We start from the raw sequence: 15,607 nt of genomic DNA on the forward strand, positions 1-15,607 counted from the left end.
CGCTCCCTGCTTGTGTCGTTTGTCTCTCTGGCTCACACTCTCAAATAAAGTCTTTGAAAAAAAAAATAAAAGAAAAGTAAAAACTCAAGTATAGTCAAGTAAAATTTAAAATAAAAGTAATTGTGAGATATTTCCCTACCGGATAATAAAACATATTATAAAACATCTGTAATTAAAGCAGCATACTTATGGTCCAAAACTGGATAGATCAATGGAATACAACTTACTTAAACATATGTTGTATAATCTGAATTTTTTTTTTTTTTTTTTTTTTTTTTTTTTTTTTTTTTTGGTGGTTAGGTTTCTTTTAGATTGATTGCTCTTAGTTACAGCTCCGTAGGGTTTTTTCTCCACAAACGTTAGGACTTTATTTTTTTAATATTTAGGAATTTACCACCTGTTCTTAAATGCCTTTGTAATTTGTGCTTTTTACCCAGACTACTGCCATAACTTCCTCACCAAATTACTTTTTTCCAATTGCTCTCCATTTCTGTTCCATACTATCATAGTTCCTTTTCTGGAAAATCTGTTAAACCTACTTGATGCTCAAAAACTTTCAAGAATATTCCTCATTGCTTAGTACCTTTCACAGGCCCCAGTTTACTTCTAGTTTCTGCTCCAGCTTTGATCCCCTACACAATCCCATTTTGCTTATGGGCCTAAATTTAAAAGCTAGAAAATATTAACAATGACAGTTCTCAGGAAGTATTCTAGATCTACTCTCATATTATTAAAGAAGAAAAATTATTTTGTCAATAATATGTTCATTTTGCCTGAAGATCAATCTCCTTGGGTTTTATTCCCATGCTAAGTCTCACCCTCTCATGCTAATTGAGAGTAATAAACCTTATATAATATAAATAATACATCAGGCAAGCATTTCATTCCTATTGGAAGCCACATTTTGTAACGATACAAAAGGAAAACTAAGCAAACTATCCATTTTGTAGTCTTGCTAAAAAACATTGCCATATTGCTGTTGAAAATATTACACCGCATTGTTCAGGTTTTTTTGTTTTTTGTTTTATTTTCATTTTTACTGTTACTGAAGTGATACCTACAAAGTAATTTTTGGTTTTGGTAATTAATGTACTCTTGGTATTTTGAAGCCCAGTTTGAATATGTTTAATGTTGTTATTACATTGTCTCTATATCTGAAATTATCAGGAAATTTCAAGTTATTGAAGGTTCAGCAAATAGTCATTTAAGGTCCATATGGTCTTTCTACCTTTTTATAATCCCTCTATGTTACCTGAAATCCTTAGCAGATCTTGATGACTTAACATTAAATTAAGCACCAAGCACATTTCCCATATACTTACCATTCAAGAAGGCCTAATGGTGAAACTCAAATTTCTTATAGATCATAAGGTACAGAAATTTGACTTATTAACACCAAAAGGGCCATATAAGCATAGTTATGTTGAAATGTTCTCCAGAATAAAATTTCAGAGTATTTAGAAACAAACACATGAATAAAAATAGAGCCCAGTGTAGCAGCTTTGGGATTTAGCCAAAGCCATGTGCTGAAGAAAATTTATTAACTTTAATGGATGTTTTTAAAAATAGAAGAGTAATCAGCATAAATGAATTGGGTGTTCAGCTCAAAAATCTTTAATAAAAAGTCTAAAGAAAGAATAAAGAACTGATAAAAATAAAAGCAGAAAGTAATAGCATAGAATGTGATAGATTAATCAGTAATATTAAAACTACTTTGATAAAACAGACTTTTGGCAAGTCTATGCAAAGAAAAATAAAGATGATCAGATAACCTTTACAATAAGAAAAGTGGTATAGCTGCAGGTATGGGTTTTATTTTTATTCATGACAAATGACTTCCAGTCAAGTTGGTAGGAATTCTAGATGCACAGAAATCTGTTAAAGGTTGGGGAGGGACAGTAAAATATCCCATAAACTGAAAAGGCACTTGGAAACCAGAAAACAAAGCAGGCCACGCCATACAGTTTACAGAATTTTATTCAAGGTAACTTACTGACTAGGGGAGAAGTGGGTGAGGGACTCGGATTTTTGACAATCCATGGCAGCTGTATGGCTGTTCTCCATAAAGTCTGGACCTTAGTTCACAGATTTTCTAGGACGAAGGGACTTGCAGAGGGCATTGTAGTGAGATCAAAGGGCTCATGTGCACCTAACTGACAACTAACCTTTAATTATATCTTGTGGCACCACCTATACATCAGGGAGAGAAAAGACTATAATCCCTTAACAGATTCATGGTAGGCCAAAGCAAGCCTTCCCACATCTAGGTTTTAGTGGGCATTTCTAAGGTATGTATATTAATCTCCAAGGGGCATGGAACTTGTGGCCCTGAGAGGTCATCAAGTGAACATATGAACAAGACAAAGGGCCAAAGATGGAGTCAGTATTGTCAGCACTCATACAAAATGAAAGATTAAAAAAATTACATGTGTATATATATGTATCATAACATAATCTCAAAAACAAGAAGAAAAGCTATTTAGATGAGAAAGGAAACAAAGTAGCAATTGGGTTTGAATTGATTAATGCCAAGAAAACCCCAAAAGATGGGCAGCCTGGGTGGATCAATGGTTTAGCGCTGCCTTCAGCCCAGGGCATGGTCCTGGAGACCCAGGATCGAGTCCCATGTCGGACTTCCTGCATGAAGCCTGCATTTCCCTCTGCCTGGGTCTCTCTCTCTCTCTCTCTCATAAATAAATAAAATCTTGGAAAAAAAAAAAAAAAGGCAGCCCGGGTGCTCAGTGGTCTAGTGCCGCCTTCTGCCCAGGGCCTGATCCTGGAGATCCCGGATCGAGTCCCACATCAGGCTTCCTGCATGGAGCCTGCTTCTCCCTCTGCCTGTGTCTCTGCCTCTCTCTCTCTCTCTCTCTCTCTCTCTCTCTTTCTGTGTGTGTGTGTGTGTGTCTCTGTCTCTCATGAATAAACAAATAAAATCTTAGAAAAGAAAAACAAAACCCAAAAAGAGATGAATTTCAAAAGCCCTCAAGAAAAAACTCCTAAGCCCTAAACTGGACCTGAATTATGGGTGCTTTCTTTTACAGTATAGTGAAGAAAAAGCAAAGTAGCTTACATAGATGTCATTATTCTGTTGATTCAGAATATTCAGAATATTGCTGTATAACAAACCACTCTGAAACTTCAGTGGCTTAAAAAACAATTCATTATTTCTCATGATTTTCTGGGTTAACTGGAAGGTTCTTCTGCTTCATATTGGCTGGGACACTGGAAAAGGCTGGAAGATCCAAAATAGCCTCATTCATGTGACTGGCAGTTGATGCTTGTTGCTAGTTTGGAGTGCAGCTGGGACTTTTGGCCAAGGGCCTTAATTCTCCTTCATTTGAATCTTCTCATGGGCTAGTTGATCTTCCTCACATTATAGCTCCTAATTTCTAAGAAAGTACCTTCTAAGACAAAGGTATATATTACAAGGTATCATATGACCTTTAGAAACCACACAGCATCATTTGTGCCACATTCTTTTTAACAAAGTTCATCTAGGACCTGCCTACATCCAAGGGAAGGATAAATAGATGACATCTCTTGATGGTAGGATGATTTCGTCATGTTGCAAAAGAGCATGTAGGATGGAAGAGGGGAAGCATCTAAAGAAATGCAGTTTATCACAATCCCTATATGACTCCGGTATTTTGTACAGCTTCATATCAGAAACGTTAAAGCAATGGGGCATGAACCTAGATTAATCCAGTCCCAAGGATTATTTACCTTTCACCAATGGCCTTCACTGTGAAAATTACTGCTTCCAGGAGGGAATAGGGAATAAATTGGAAGTTGTAAAATAAAGTGCTTGTCTATAAGATGTGAGCAAGAACTTGAATGAGGAATCAAATTTGAAGATGGAATATATAAGTGAAATTTGTGACAGAGGAAGCACTAAAGTAAGAGGTGGGAACTTACAAGATATGCAAAGGAAGGGGCAAGTCATTTAAATTTGATGGTATGTAACGCTCATGAAAAAGTGAGTTATATCTTTTAGGAATGAAGCTAAGTGAAAGATTGGGGTCAGTTCATACAGAGCCTTGTATGAGAGTTTCTGAAAGTTTTAGAGCAAGTCTGTTATTAGACATGGCCTTCAAAAATATTCATCAGTGTAAACTCTTAACACGTTAGAGTTATTTGGGCAGCAGAGAATACTAATGTAAGAGATTAGGTAGGTTACATTGGCACTTGTCCAGAGAAGATTAACAAAGGCTTCAATCAGGGTAATAAAGATGAGAATGAAGAGGTGATGGTTTTCAGAAAAATTGAAGTATTCGAATCAGTGAAAATTGGCAACTGATTATATGTGTGGATCCAAGGCAGTGAAAAGAGTTTAAGTTCCATAATATAAAAAGCTGTATGTACCCTTTCTGTATTTGAAAGTCATAATATCATGAACGTCAGCTCATTACTCATATTTGTACTCTTCTATTCCTTGAAAATTTTATTTAAAATTATTAAAAATGAAGCCAAATTATATGATTACTAGCACATTTAACAGGTTTGCATTAATAAAGTCATACAAAAATATAATGTCTTGACATTTCAAATTTTATACGCTAAATTTCTATGCTACTTCTTTTCTCCCCTATTAGGTTAATGGCACTGATGCAGATTATGAATATGAAGAAATCACACTTGAAAGGGTAAAAATTTAATTATCTTATATTTTTATGCATAAATCTGTTGCTAAAGAATTCTTTAAATATACTGCTCTTTCACATAGAATTCAAGAGAAAAAAGATTTTTCAAAAAAAGAACCATGTAATATTAGTTTCTTTTAGAAGTACCCATATTATAATACTGTGGTATTTTTAGAACATGCTGCTTTTCTTTAATAACCTTGTTTTAAAAAAATAAACTTTTTATTTGAAATAGTTTTAGATTTACAGAAAAGCTATACCAGAAATTTCCATTTATTTTGGCCTCAGTTTTGCCTATTGTTAACATCTTACATTACTAGAGTACATTTGTTTCAACTGATGAACCAATATTGACATATTATAATTCATTAAAGTTTATACTTTATTTGGATTTCCTTAGTTTTTATGTTTTTCTCTTTCAGAGTCCTAGAATACCACATTACATTTAGTTATTTATTTTTTATTTAGTTATTTATTTGGTTATTATTTATTACATTTAGTTACCATATCTCCTGGTCTAACAGTTTCTCAGATTTTTGTTTTTAAATTTCATTTTTATCTTTGATATAAAACATTATTGATTTAAAGCATTAGTATGCTAGTAATATGCTTATTGTTAACAGTTTTCTTCTTTAGCAAAGTGATAACCCATGGTTCTAGTGGACAAGATCCTATTGATAATTTATGTACTCCCCCAGACAAAAATAACTTAAGGGTACGATTTAGATTTGTGAATTTTTCTGAAATATTTACCCCTTAAGAGTATCTGCATTTAGATGATGATGTATTTCAGTAATGCCACCTTGTCTGATGAGCGTTTTTAAGAAATGAATTGTTTCACACAAGAAAATTGCCTAAGTAACTGAATGTTTAAGACTGAAATTCTAGATAACTAGATTAACTTCTGTGTGAAGCCACAGTGGACTCTGAGTGGAAATAGACCTGAAAGGATCTTTTATATGTATACTAGATCTTTGTTGCCCACTATCCAAATTTGGGTTACCTGTTTAAGTAAAATAGGTTAATAACTCTCAAGTGTAATATTAATGTAGTATACATATTTTAATATGATATTTTTTCCAGCTTTATTGAGATATAATTGATATATAATTAACTTTTTATCTTACTCATTTTTCATTCTTTCCCAGTGCCTTTTAAATTCATTTAGCTTAAAAAATTTCATTTAGCTCAGACTGGACATTTTTTTTTTTCTTACTTATAAAACTTGAGTACCAGGAATTGGAGAGATGTTGTTAAAAGATAAAAACTCGCAACTAGGAGATGGATTGATTTCTGAAGATCTAATGCACAGCATTCTGATTATAGTTGACAAGACTAGATTATATACTTAAAAATTGGCAAAAGGCTAGATCTTAAATATTCTCACCACAGAAAAAAATGACAATTATGAGACATGATAGAGATGTTAGCTAAAGCAATAGTTGTAATCATATTGCAATATATAAATGTCAGATCAACACATTGTACACCTTAAATTTATACGATGTTATATGTAGATTTTATCTCAATTTGTAAAAAAGCAAAGAAAAAATCTTTGAGTACCTGAGTAACTTGGTAACATGACACAACTTATTGATTCTATTACCAAATTCTAGTAACTCTTAAAGAGTTTAGACCAAAAAAATTATTAAAATAGAGTTTTAAAATACATCATAGTAGAGGGAATGTTTAAGCTATTTAATATTTAACAGTTACCAGTTTAGATTTATCTGCTTATTCAAGTTGCCTAAAAGCCAGAGTATAGAACATTTTTGCAAAAACAAACATTTTTTAATACCATTGATTAGAACAATTGTCTTTAAAGATTTTTGGTAGCAGTAGAAACTTTTCTTCAAAGAAAATATTGTTCAGAAACCCAGTACGTGAAACAAGTAACAAGTAGCACCTCTTTGGCAAAATTGATTTTGTTAACAAGAAAACTCACCAGTTGGCTTCTCAGGTTGAACTTTCGGAATTAAAAAATGCCGTTTGCTCTCCAGGTATCTTGGTTAAACATGTCAAGGATGATGACTTTTAATAGATACAATTTGGTCATTTTAAAGTCAGCTGATGGAAAGGTTAGTAAAAGAAAAGTAGCACCCTCTACCCCATTTTTAAAAGGCTGAGATAATGTTAGTTTTACCTACTCAGAAATAATTGTACCAGGAAGATCACCTCAGTACTTTTCTCCTAGGAGACATTTGCCTTACCAAACATGAGTGAGATACATTCTAAAAGAAAGAGACCTAATAGTGACCTTGCAGAGGGGTGACTGATCCAAGTATGATCCACATACTTTACTTCAAAAGAACTTAGTACTTACTCAGAAGTAATGCCTTTGAATTCTACATAGAGAAAAAAAAAGAGCTTTCCTTATATTTCTTAATTTAGAATTTTCATATCCCCTATATATACACCTTTATAAATGTGTTCCCATGTTATTTACAGTTCCTAGGTCCTAAAATGACTGGAATCTATCAAGAAAGGTAATTCATATTCAGGCTTAATTTTTTTTTCCTTTATCTCTAGGGAAATTCAGGGCTTGGTTTCAGTATTGCAGGAGGTACGGACAACCCACACATTGGAGATGACTCAAGTATTTTCATTACCAAAATTATTGCAGGGGGAGCAGCTGCCCAAGATGGAAGATTACGGTATGTTTTGCATTTAATGTTGTGATGGTGAATATACCTTGTATATTTTTCCTTAGGCAGATGGAACCAAGGCATCAATACAAATAAGCACTATCATAATAACCAACATAAGGTAGATACTCTAACAAATGAGACAATTGTACACTAAGCATTGTTTCCCTCTTCATTTAGGAATTTGATATTATAACATGTTGAATCATAAATTTGATTATTTTAAATGTTTGTAAGCAAATGTATAGAAATCATAGAATTCCTTTTGTATTTTTAAATATATTCACAAAATGTTTTCCATTTATTTTCTGGGTAAGAAACATGTATACAAACTTAGGATATACAAGCAATGATATATATATATCTGAGTTTGTATCCCATACCACAAAAAGTAAAGATTATGCAAAGTTTAAATTGATACATTTTCTTAATTGAATGAATGAAAGTAATACTGGTCTCTTGTTTAAATGTAGTGTTCCATTGTAGATATCTTCTACAATCATGTTTCCTTAGACCATAGATTATGGCACTTTTCCTGTTCCCTTTTTTGTTGGGGTGTGTGTGTGTGTGTGTGTGTGTGTGTGTGTGTGTGTGTGTTGTAGTAGTAACAGTCTAAAGTAGTAACAGTCTAAAGTTTTAGGACTAAGGATTTCTATATGGTCTGTTAAAAATAACGTCTGGTTTTAAGGTTGTTGATACCTTCTGCAGCTCTTCAGTTTCTAAACTTCTCATTGGATAGAAAAGGTGATATGTTATTAATGAAATCATTTGGATATAAAATTAATAATTTGACCATTCATGTAAATGCAGACAATTCCCAATTGTGTTTTTATTTGTGCTTATGTGAAAATTAAGCACAAATAATTGTTTCACTAAAGAACATACCTTTAATACTTACTCTAACATATAACTGTCTTCACATAAGTTTCTTTCCTCTTAAGAAAGCTAATTACAAAGAAGCTCATCAGGATCAATTTTAATATTTTAATTGGGTTTTGTTCTCCTTCCCTGCCCAGTTTCATATGATTTTTCCCCTTAATGAAATGCTATGCAATTTAAACTGAGACCAGAGCTAGGGGAGAAGTTAGGACTAGGAACAAATCAAACTTTAAAAAAAATATATTACTGTGTCAAATTTAAATAAATTATTTACATGAAGAACCTTTTAATTAAGTAATGTAATCATTAGCTTCATATAAATTTCAAGATATAACTTTTATTTTTTTAATGTATCATATTGAAAAAGCAGTCAAATTATTTTTGGATAAATCAGTGAGTTATCTCCACTTTGCCACCACTGTGTCTGTGACCTTAAACTTATTGCTCAATCTGAACCTCAGTTTTCTTTTCTGTGAGTCACAGCTCTATCAGTCATTATCTGGGTGACCTTAGGAAAATTCTAAACTCTTTGTGCCTTACTTTCTCCAGGTTGTCGTTAAGGGTTAAAACACTAAAAAAATAAAAAATAAAAAAAATAATAAAACACTAAAAGAAGTGCTTGGCATGTGGTTAGTGCTAAATAAATATTTGCTATTTTTGTAATTATCTTAATGCTTACACATAATTAGCATACAAGAACCATACAAATTACAGCTATCATTATTATTTAATATTATTGTGTGGTAATCTGTTATTTGCACTGTTTATTTGGTTGGCCCTCAGGAAATATTTGTATTTATTATTTATATGACTATTTGATATGGTGGAATTTAACCTGAAGTTTCTTTGTATATATTTTTTTTGTATATATTTTCTATAGTAAATAATTCTCTACTTTAAAAATGAAAATGACAAAAAATTGTCAATGTGTAAGTTTTATATTTTAATATTTAATTTTTATTTTTAATATTTTGGGTTTCTTCTCAGGGTCAATGACTGTATATTGCGAGTAAATGAAGTAGATGTTCGTGATGTGACACATAGCAAAGCAGTTGAAGCATTGAAAGAAGCAGGGTCTATCGTACGCTTGTATGTAAAAAGACGGAAACCAGTATCAGAAAAAATAATGGAAATAAAGCTTATTAAAGGCCCTAAAGGTATGGAATAGTGAAACCAAGACAGATTATCAAGTAAGAAATTACTGAGATAAATGTAACTATCAAGTTACTAGTGACACACATTCTAAGATTAACAGTACTAGTAATCTACAGAACTTGTGTGGATTTTTAGAATTTCTCTTTAATTTCTGCTGATTTTTGTCTTAGGTAGAATTCTATTTAGCACTTGGAACTTATGTATACTGTTGCTATTAACTTGTAATCATCAATCTACAAAATGTATTAAATGCAGATACACGGGCTAAGTTAAAAGAAAGAAGTAATTATGAGTATGTCATTAGCCTCATCTGTAATGGGGACAGTTAATACTTGATTTCTGAGTTTTGAAAACATTGATGGAATTGAGGATAATTACTTATTCTAATTTGTAACTTTATGGAAGAAGTAGTATTCCAACAAATGAAAAAAAGAATAGAAAGCTACAAATTTGTCTAGTATTGAAGCTATGGAATTTATGAATTACAGAAATTCTTTAAAAAATTCAGAGGGGCGCTTGAGTGGTAGTCTGTTAAGTCTCCAACTCTTAGTTTCAGCTCAGGCCCTGACTTCAGGGTCATGTGATCATGCATGTCAAACTCTAGGCTTAAAGCTCTAGGCTCAAAAAAAGTTCTAGGCTCCACACAGAGGCTGCTTAAGACCCTCTCATACTCTCCCTTTCCTCTCCCACCCCCCATCCCTCTGACTCATGTGTACTTTCTCTCTTTCTAAAATAAATAAGTGAATCTTTAAAAAAATAAAAGTAATTCATAGAATATTGGAAAAGGAACAAAATTATCCACATTGTGAAGCCTATTAGTTCTGCCTACTACCAAAAAATTTTATTATTTTTCTCAATTGTTTTACTCTTATGAAGGTATTAAAAGTGTTAGAAACACAATCATGATGGGAACAAAATTGAAACATAATTTTGTAATGCCTCTTTGAACTAACAAACGCATTTACAAACAGACCTTAAGAAGTAACCTGGGCAGAGAGGACAGAACTTATTTCTAACTATAGGAACATCTATATAAAAAATTGTTCAATGACTACAAAGTAAACACGTAAGACTTAAAAAATAGGCAAATAGGTGTGCTTGGGTGACTCAGTCACTTGAGCATCCAACCCTTGATCTCAGCTCAGGTCTGGATCTCAGGGTTTTAAGTTCAAGTCCCCCCTCTGGGCCCCATGCTGGGGGTGGAGGCTACTTTAAAAAAAAAAAAAGTAGACAAATAGATTCGTCTGTATTTTAAAAAAAAAAACAAAAAACATGAGTGTGATAAGACTGTCACCTTCTAGTTTTCAACCATTTCTGGACTTAAAAATACTTTAAATGATGAAATTTCAAAACTAGTATTTTCCAAACAGGTCTTGGGTTCAGCATTGCTGGAGGTGTTGGAAATCAACATATTCCTGGGGATAATAGCATCTATGTAACCAAGATAATTGAAGGAGGTGCAGCACATAAAGATGGTAAACTTCAGATTGGAGATAAACTTTTAGCAGTGAGTATAAGAAAGCTGTTATTTTAAAAATCATTTTCATGTCTCCTCTTTTTTTTTTTTTTTTTTTTGGAAAAACTGAAATTTTTCTTGCCAAAAATGTTTAAACAATATTTAAATGAATGAACACTAATTTTTAATCAAAACCTGAAAAATGGTTCTTGGTATTATTTGCCCCTTTGTTCCCCCTCTACTAGCTTCTCTCTCTTTTCTTTCTTTCTTTTTTTTTTTTTCCTTCCTTTTCCTACTCTTTTTTGTTGAAGGGCTAGGGAGTTGGATGCACAGAATTGTTTAAACACAGTATCACCCTTTGTGTGTGACTTTCTTTTTCTTGTTACTTAATTATAGTATAATGAAGACTGCTAAAATCAAAACTAGAATATCAACAACTTGTTTTTTATTCATTTGCTTTTAAAAATTGTTTAATCACATACCTATGCCTAAATATCTTGTTTAATATTAATTTGTTCTGAAAATGTTCTTAAAGGCTGTTGTGCTGAATGTAGTCTTTTAAATTTTATTTTTTACTCAGAATTGGTTTACTGAGATTTATCCAGATTGTTGCCTAGAGCTAAAAATTTATTCATTTCACCTCTACATAATATAGCTCCAGATCTATACTGCAGTTTATTTATCCAGTCTTCATCAATAATGATCCTAGTCTATGTTCCCTAGAAAAACATCTGAAGAAAAGGTACCGTGCTAAGGTTTCATTGGGAGATGTAATCTCAGAAGCTAGAGTGAATGAAAATGAAAAGTGAGGGAGAGAATAGGGGAAAGTCAGTACAAGGTATTATGTTTCTGAGCTGGCTATAATTTCATAAGAAAATGTCACTAATTGACATATAGGACAGCCTTCCAGTCAGGTGATGTGACACTATTAAACTTTAGATCCAGCCATCCAGGGAAAAGAAAATATTTGTCTCCCTATCTCTTGTTAGATAGAGTCTATTCCATGAATGGTAACTGTCCCTAATTTCTGCACTGTTACTCAGCTACTCTGGGCAAATGCTAGGGAAGCCAGCTCCCATACTCCATGGTATAGCATTTCCTCTGAACTGAGAAGTGATGGAAAGAACCAGAGCTTCAGTGATCTAGACAGACCAGAACACAGGCTTTTGACGTGTTACAGCTCTCATTTCTGTGTAACACATTAGTCATGCCAAGTGCAGCCCTTACCCTAGAAAAGATTAAAAGATCTGGTAATGGTAGGAGACAAGGTGAGAGAAGTGGTAGCCAGGACTCTCCAGTAAGCACACAGCCAAAGCCTAGTAGGCATGTAGGCTCAAGAAAATCTGAAAAGGCACATAAACTAGATCTGATACAGTAGTAAGTTGGGTTATTGCTTTTTTTTTTTTTTTTTTTAAGGATTTATTTATTTATTTATTTGTGATAGAGAGAGAGGCAGAGACACAGGCAGAGAAGAAGCAGGCCCCATGCTGGATGCCCGATGCGGGACTCAATCCCGGGACTCCAGGATCACGCCCTGAGCCAAAGGCAGGCGCTAAACCGCTGAGCCACCCCGGGATCCCCATCTTTTTTGTTTTTTTTTTTTGTTTTTTTTTGGTAGTATGAATAATTCTAGGGAGAGCTGCTTTGTGTCTGGTGAACATGTACATACAAGAGTTTCACTTAACTATTTATCCTAAAGCAGTGGTCATTGAATATCCTCTTAGTAACATTATAGCAAAAACATCTTGTTTTCCAAACCAGTTATAAAAATGTACACTCCTGTGAGCAATATATAAATGATTCCTTTGTTGTATATGCAGTCCATTACTGCTTATTGCTGAAGCAAGGAGATTGTTTTCAGGTTGATAATGGGGAAGAGGAAAGAGCTGACTTTGGACTGCTTTTCTTTTAACCCTAACTCTAGCCCCTAATCCTAACACACACACCCATTGAAAATAGCTGCCTTTTTTCACTGAGTTTTTCATTTGTACTTTTTAATTTCTTAGATACTATGTTTTCTTTTATGGTTTTTCCAGAATCCATTTTAGTGGTTGGAAAGCCAGCAATGTGTCCTGATTGACATTTAGTTAGGCTTTGGTTGTCATAATTCCACTGAAATTACTGAATTCTTAATTCTCAGCTTAATTGCCATCAGGCATTCAGCACAACTTCCATCTTCTTCAGACCACTTCCATTTTCTATAACAGTTACCCTCTTTCTTGATATTCCTCTTATGTCACTAGTCATTCCTTCTCATCCTCCCTTTTGGTACATCTTCTCTCTAACCTCTAAACATTGAAGTGAGAAAGGACTTGGTCCTTGTACGTTTTTTCTTTTTGATAGGTGGTCAGATAACTTACAGTATCATTGCGAATGATAGGCGTAAGTATTATTTTCTGAACTTTTGTTTTTACATACATACACAATACATTTTGTGCTTGGCTAAACTATAAAAATTTTTAACCATGGTTCTTAGCAGAACAGTTGAAAAGCCCTAAGAGATTTCACCTAGTCTCCTTTCATAAATCTCAAGAATCATGTCAAATTTATTATATCTAAAAAGGAACTTTTGGGGTGCCTGGGTTGAGCATCTGCCTTTGTCTCAGGCCGTGATCCCAGGGTGTTGGCATCAAGTCCTGTATCAGGCTCCCCACTGGGAGCTTGCTTCTTCCTCTGCCTGTGTCTCTGCCTCTCTTGCATGAATAAATAAATGAATAAAAACTTTAAAAAATAAAATAAAAATAAATTTCTGAGTTTCATCCTAAGCCTCACCCACCATCCTCAAATCCTGTTCGTTGCACAGTCTTCACATCTATTTACCCAGGTCTAAAACTTCAGGCTCATTGTCCTTTTATGCTCCATATTGAATCCCTTGACAAATCTTGTCAGCTCTTTATCTGTTATCTAATGCTACTTAAGAAAATACAGAAATTAGTGGCTAAAACAACAACAATAATTATTTGCTGACACTTCTGTAATTTGGGTAGGGTTCAGCCAGGACAGCCTCTGTTCTGCATAATGTCACCTGGTAGCTCAACTAGAGATCCAGGAATCCACTTCCAAGTTCACTTATATATGGCAGACAAGTTGGTGTTGGCTCTCAATTGGAGCTGTTAGCCAGTGGCCTCTCCACGTGGCTAAGTTAAGCTTCTCAAGGATGGTGACCAGGTTACAAGAGGGGCATACCAAAAAGGCAGGCTCCAGTGTGTGGCATTTATCAATCCTCTCTTTGCATCACAATTATTAATGTCTCATTGGCTAAAGCTAGTTACATGACCAAGCAAGGTTCACTGTAGGATTGGATTTTATAGGGTCGTGAACACCAAGATGCAGGGCTCCCTGCAGACCACCAAAGGAACAGTATATCACAGCTGTATATTTCAAAATCCAAGCGTCCTTCACTTACATGGTAGTGTGGGACCATAAAAATGACCATATGGCTAAAACTTTGTGAAGCAGTATTATAATCTGTGGCAAAAATTAATGATTGTTCTGTGACCTTTAAAAATTTTTGTCAGAACATTAAAATCTTTCTTGTCAATTATACAGGTACAAATTAGGGAAATGAAAAATATACTAAAATGAGTATTTGTTGAGTACATTCGAAATTTAAAACATTAGAAATGTTTTTAGTGTTTTATTTCTTTGCAAAAAAAAAAATTACCAAAAAAAAAGAACAAAGTTAACCTAAAGCTAGCAGAAGGGAAGAAATAATAAAAGATTAGAGTAGAAGTTAATAAAATAAGGAATAGGAAAACCAGAGAGAAGATAAACCAAAACCTGGTTCTTTGGTAAGGTGAACAAAATTGACAAACCTTAGCCACACTGATCAAGAAAAAGAGGAGACATCAAGAAATACTGGTATTTATGAATAGGTATATGCCAGCATATTAGATAACTTAGATGAAACTGGACAAATGTCTAGAAAGCCACAACTACCACTTTTATTCTGACTGTACTGAAGAGTCTAGTCAGGAATAAAAAAGAAAAAGACATTCAGATTGGGGAAAGATTACATCTGCAAATAAGTTTTACTTATATATAGAAAATCCTAAGGAACCTACTGATAAACTAGTAAGTTTGGCAAGACTGCAGGATATATATCAGTTATGTTTCTATAACAGGAGATAGATGAATGATTAACAAATAACTGAAAGAAGTCTCAACTTGAGTATTTAACAGTGAAAGTGAAAACGTAATAATCTACAAATTGAAAAATGCTTTTTTATAAATTGATACTGTTCAGTGTTGGCAAAAACCTGAGTAGATGGGTATGACATTCTCACATTCTATGACAGCATAAATTTACTACAGTCCTTTATTTAGAACAGTTTAAATATCTGTTAACTTTGGAATGGCTTAATAAATTATGATATAACCACACAATGGTGTACTGAGCAACAGTTTTTGGGTTTTTTTAAGATGTTATTTATTCATGAGAGAGACACAGAGGCAGAGACACAGGCAGAGGGAGAAGCAGGCTGCATGCAGGGAGCCCAATGCAGGACTCGATCATGGTATTCCGGGATCACGCCCTGGGCCGAAGGCCAGTGCTCAACTGCTGAGCCCCCCAGGCATCCCTTGGGCAACAGTTTCTTAATTCTGTGTGTCCCAACATGGAAAGATGACTTAAGATACCTTATATTATAATTCCAGTAGCAGAATAAGAACTTTAATATAGTCTCATTTTCTTAAGAAAAAATCTAAAATATTCCCACAGATACTCATAAATACCTAAGAGTAAAAGGAACATTAGGCTTGGGTATTGGGAGGAATAAGGACTGGAATTAAGATTGGCTATTCCATTAACATACATAAACAACTTCCTGATG

General features: G+C 33.7%; 1 protein-coding gene across 28 annotated transcripts in view; it reads left to right on the forward strand.

Annotated features, from left to right (window-relative positions):
• Positions 1–15,607, forward strand: part of DLG1 (discs large MAGUK scaffold protein 1) — a 236,920-nt gene that overhangs the window by 131,355 nt on the left and 89,958 nt on the right. For all 28 annotated transcript variants that reach the window (XM_077883967.1, XM_077883970.1, XM_077883977.1 and 25 more), the window contains 4 exons: positions 4,593–4,643; positions 7,170–7,294; positions 9,152–9,321; positions 10,690–10,826. In XM_077883967.1, coding sequence (XP_077740093.1) covers positions 4,593–4,643; positions 7,170–7,294; positions 9,152–9,321; positions 10,690–10,826 — 483 coding nt within the window. The remainder of the gene's footprint in view (positions 1–4,592; positions 4,644–7,169; positions 7,295–9,151; positions 9,322–10,689; positions 10,827–15,607) is intronic.

Source organism: Canis aureus, chromosome 35 (genome assembly GCF_053574225.1).
Source record: "Canis aureus isolate CA01 chromosome 35, VMU_Caureus_v.1.0, whole genome shotgun sequence".
NCBI classification, from domain to species: domain Eukaryota; kingdom Metazoa; phylum Chordata; class Mammalia; order Carnivora; family Canidae; genus Canis; species Canis aureus.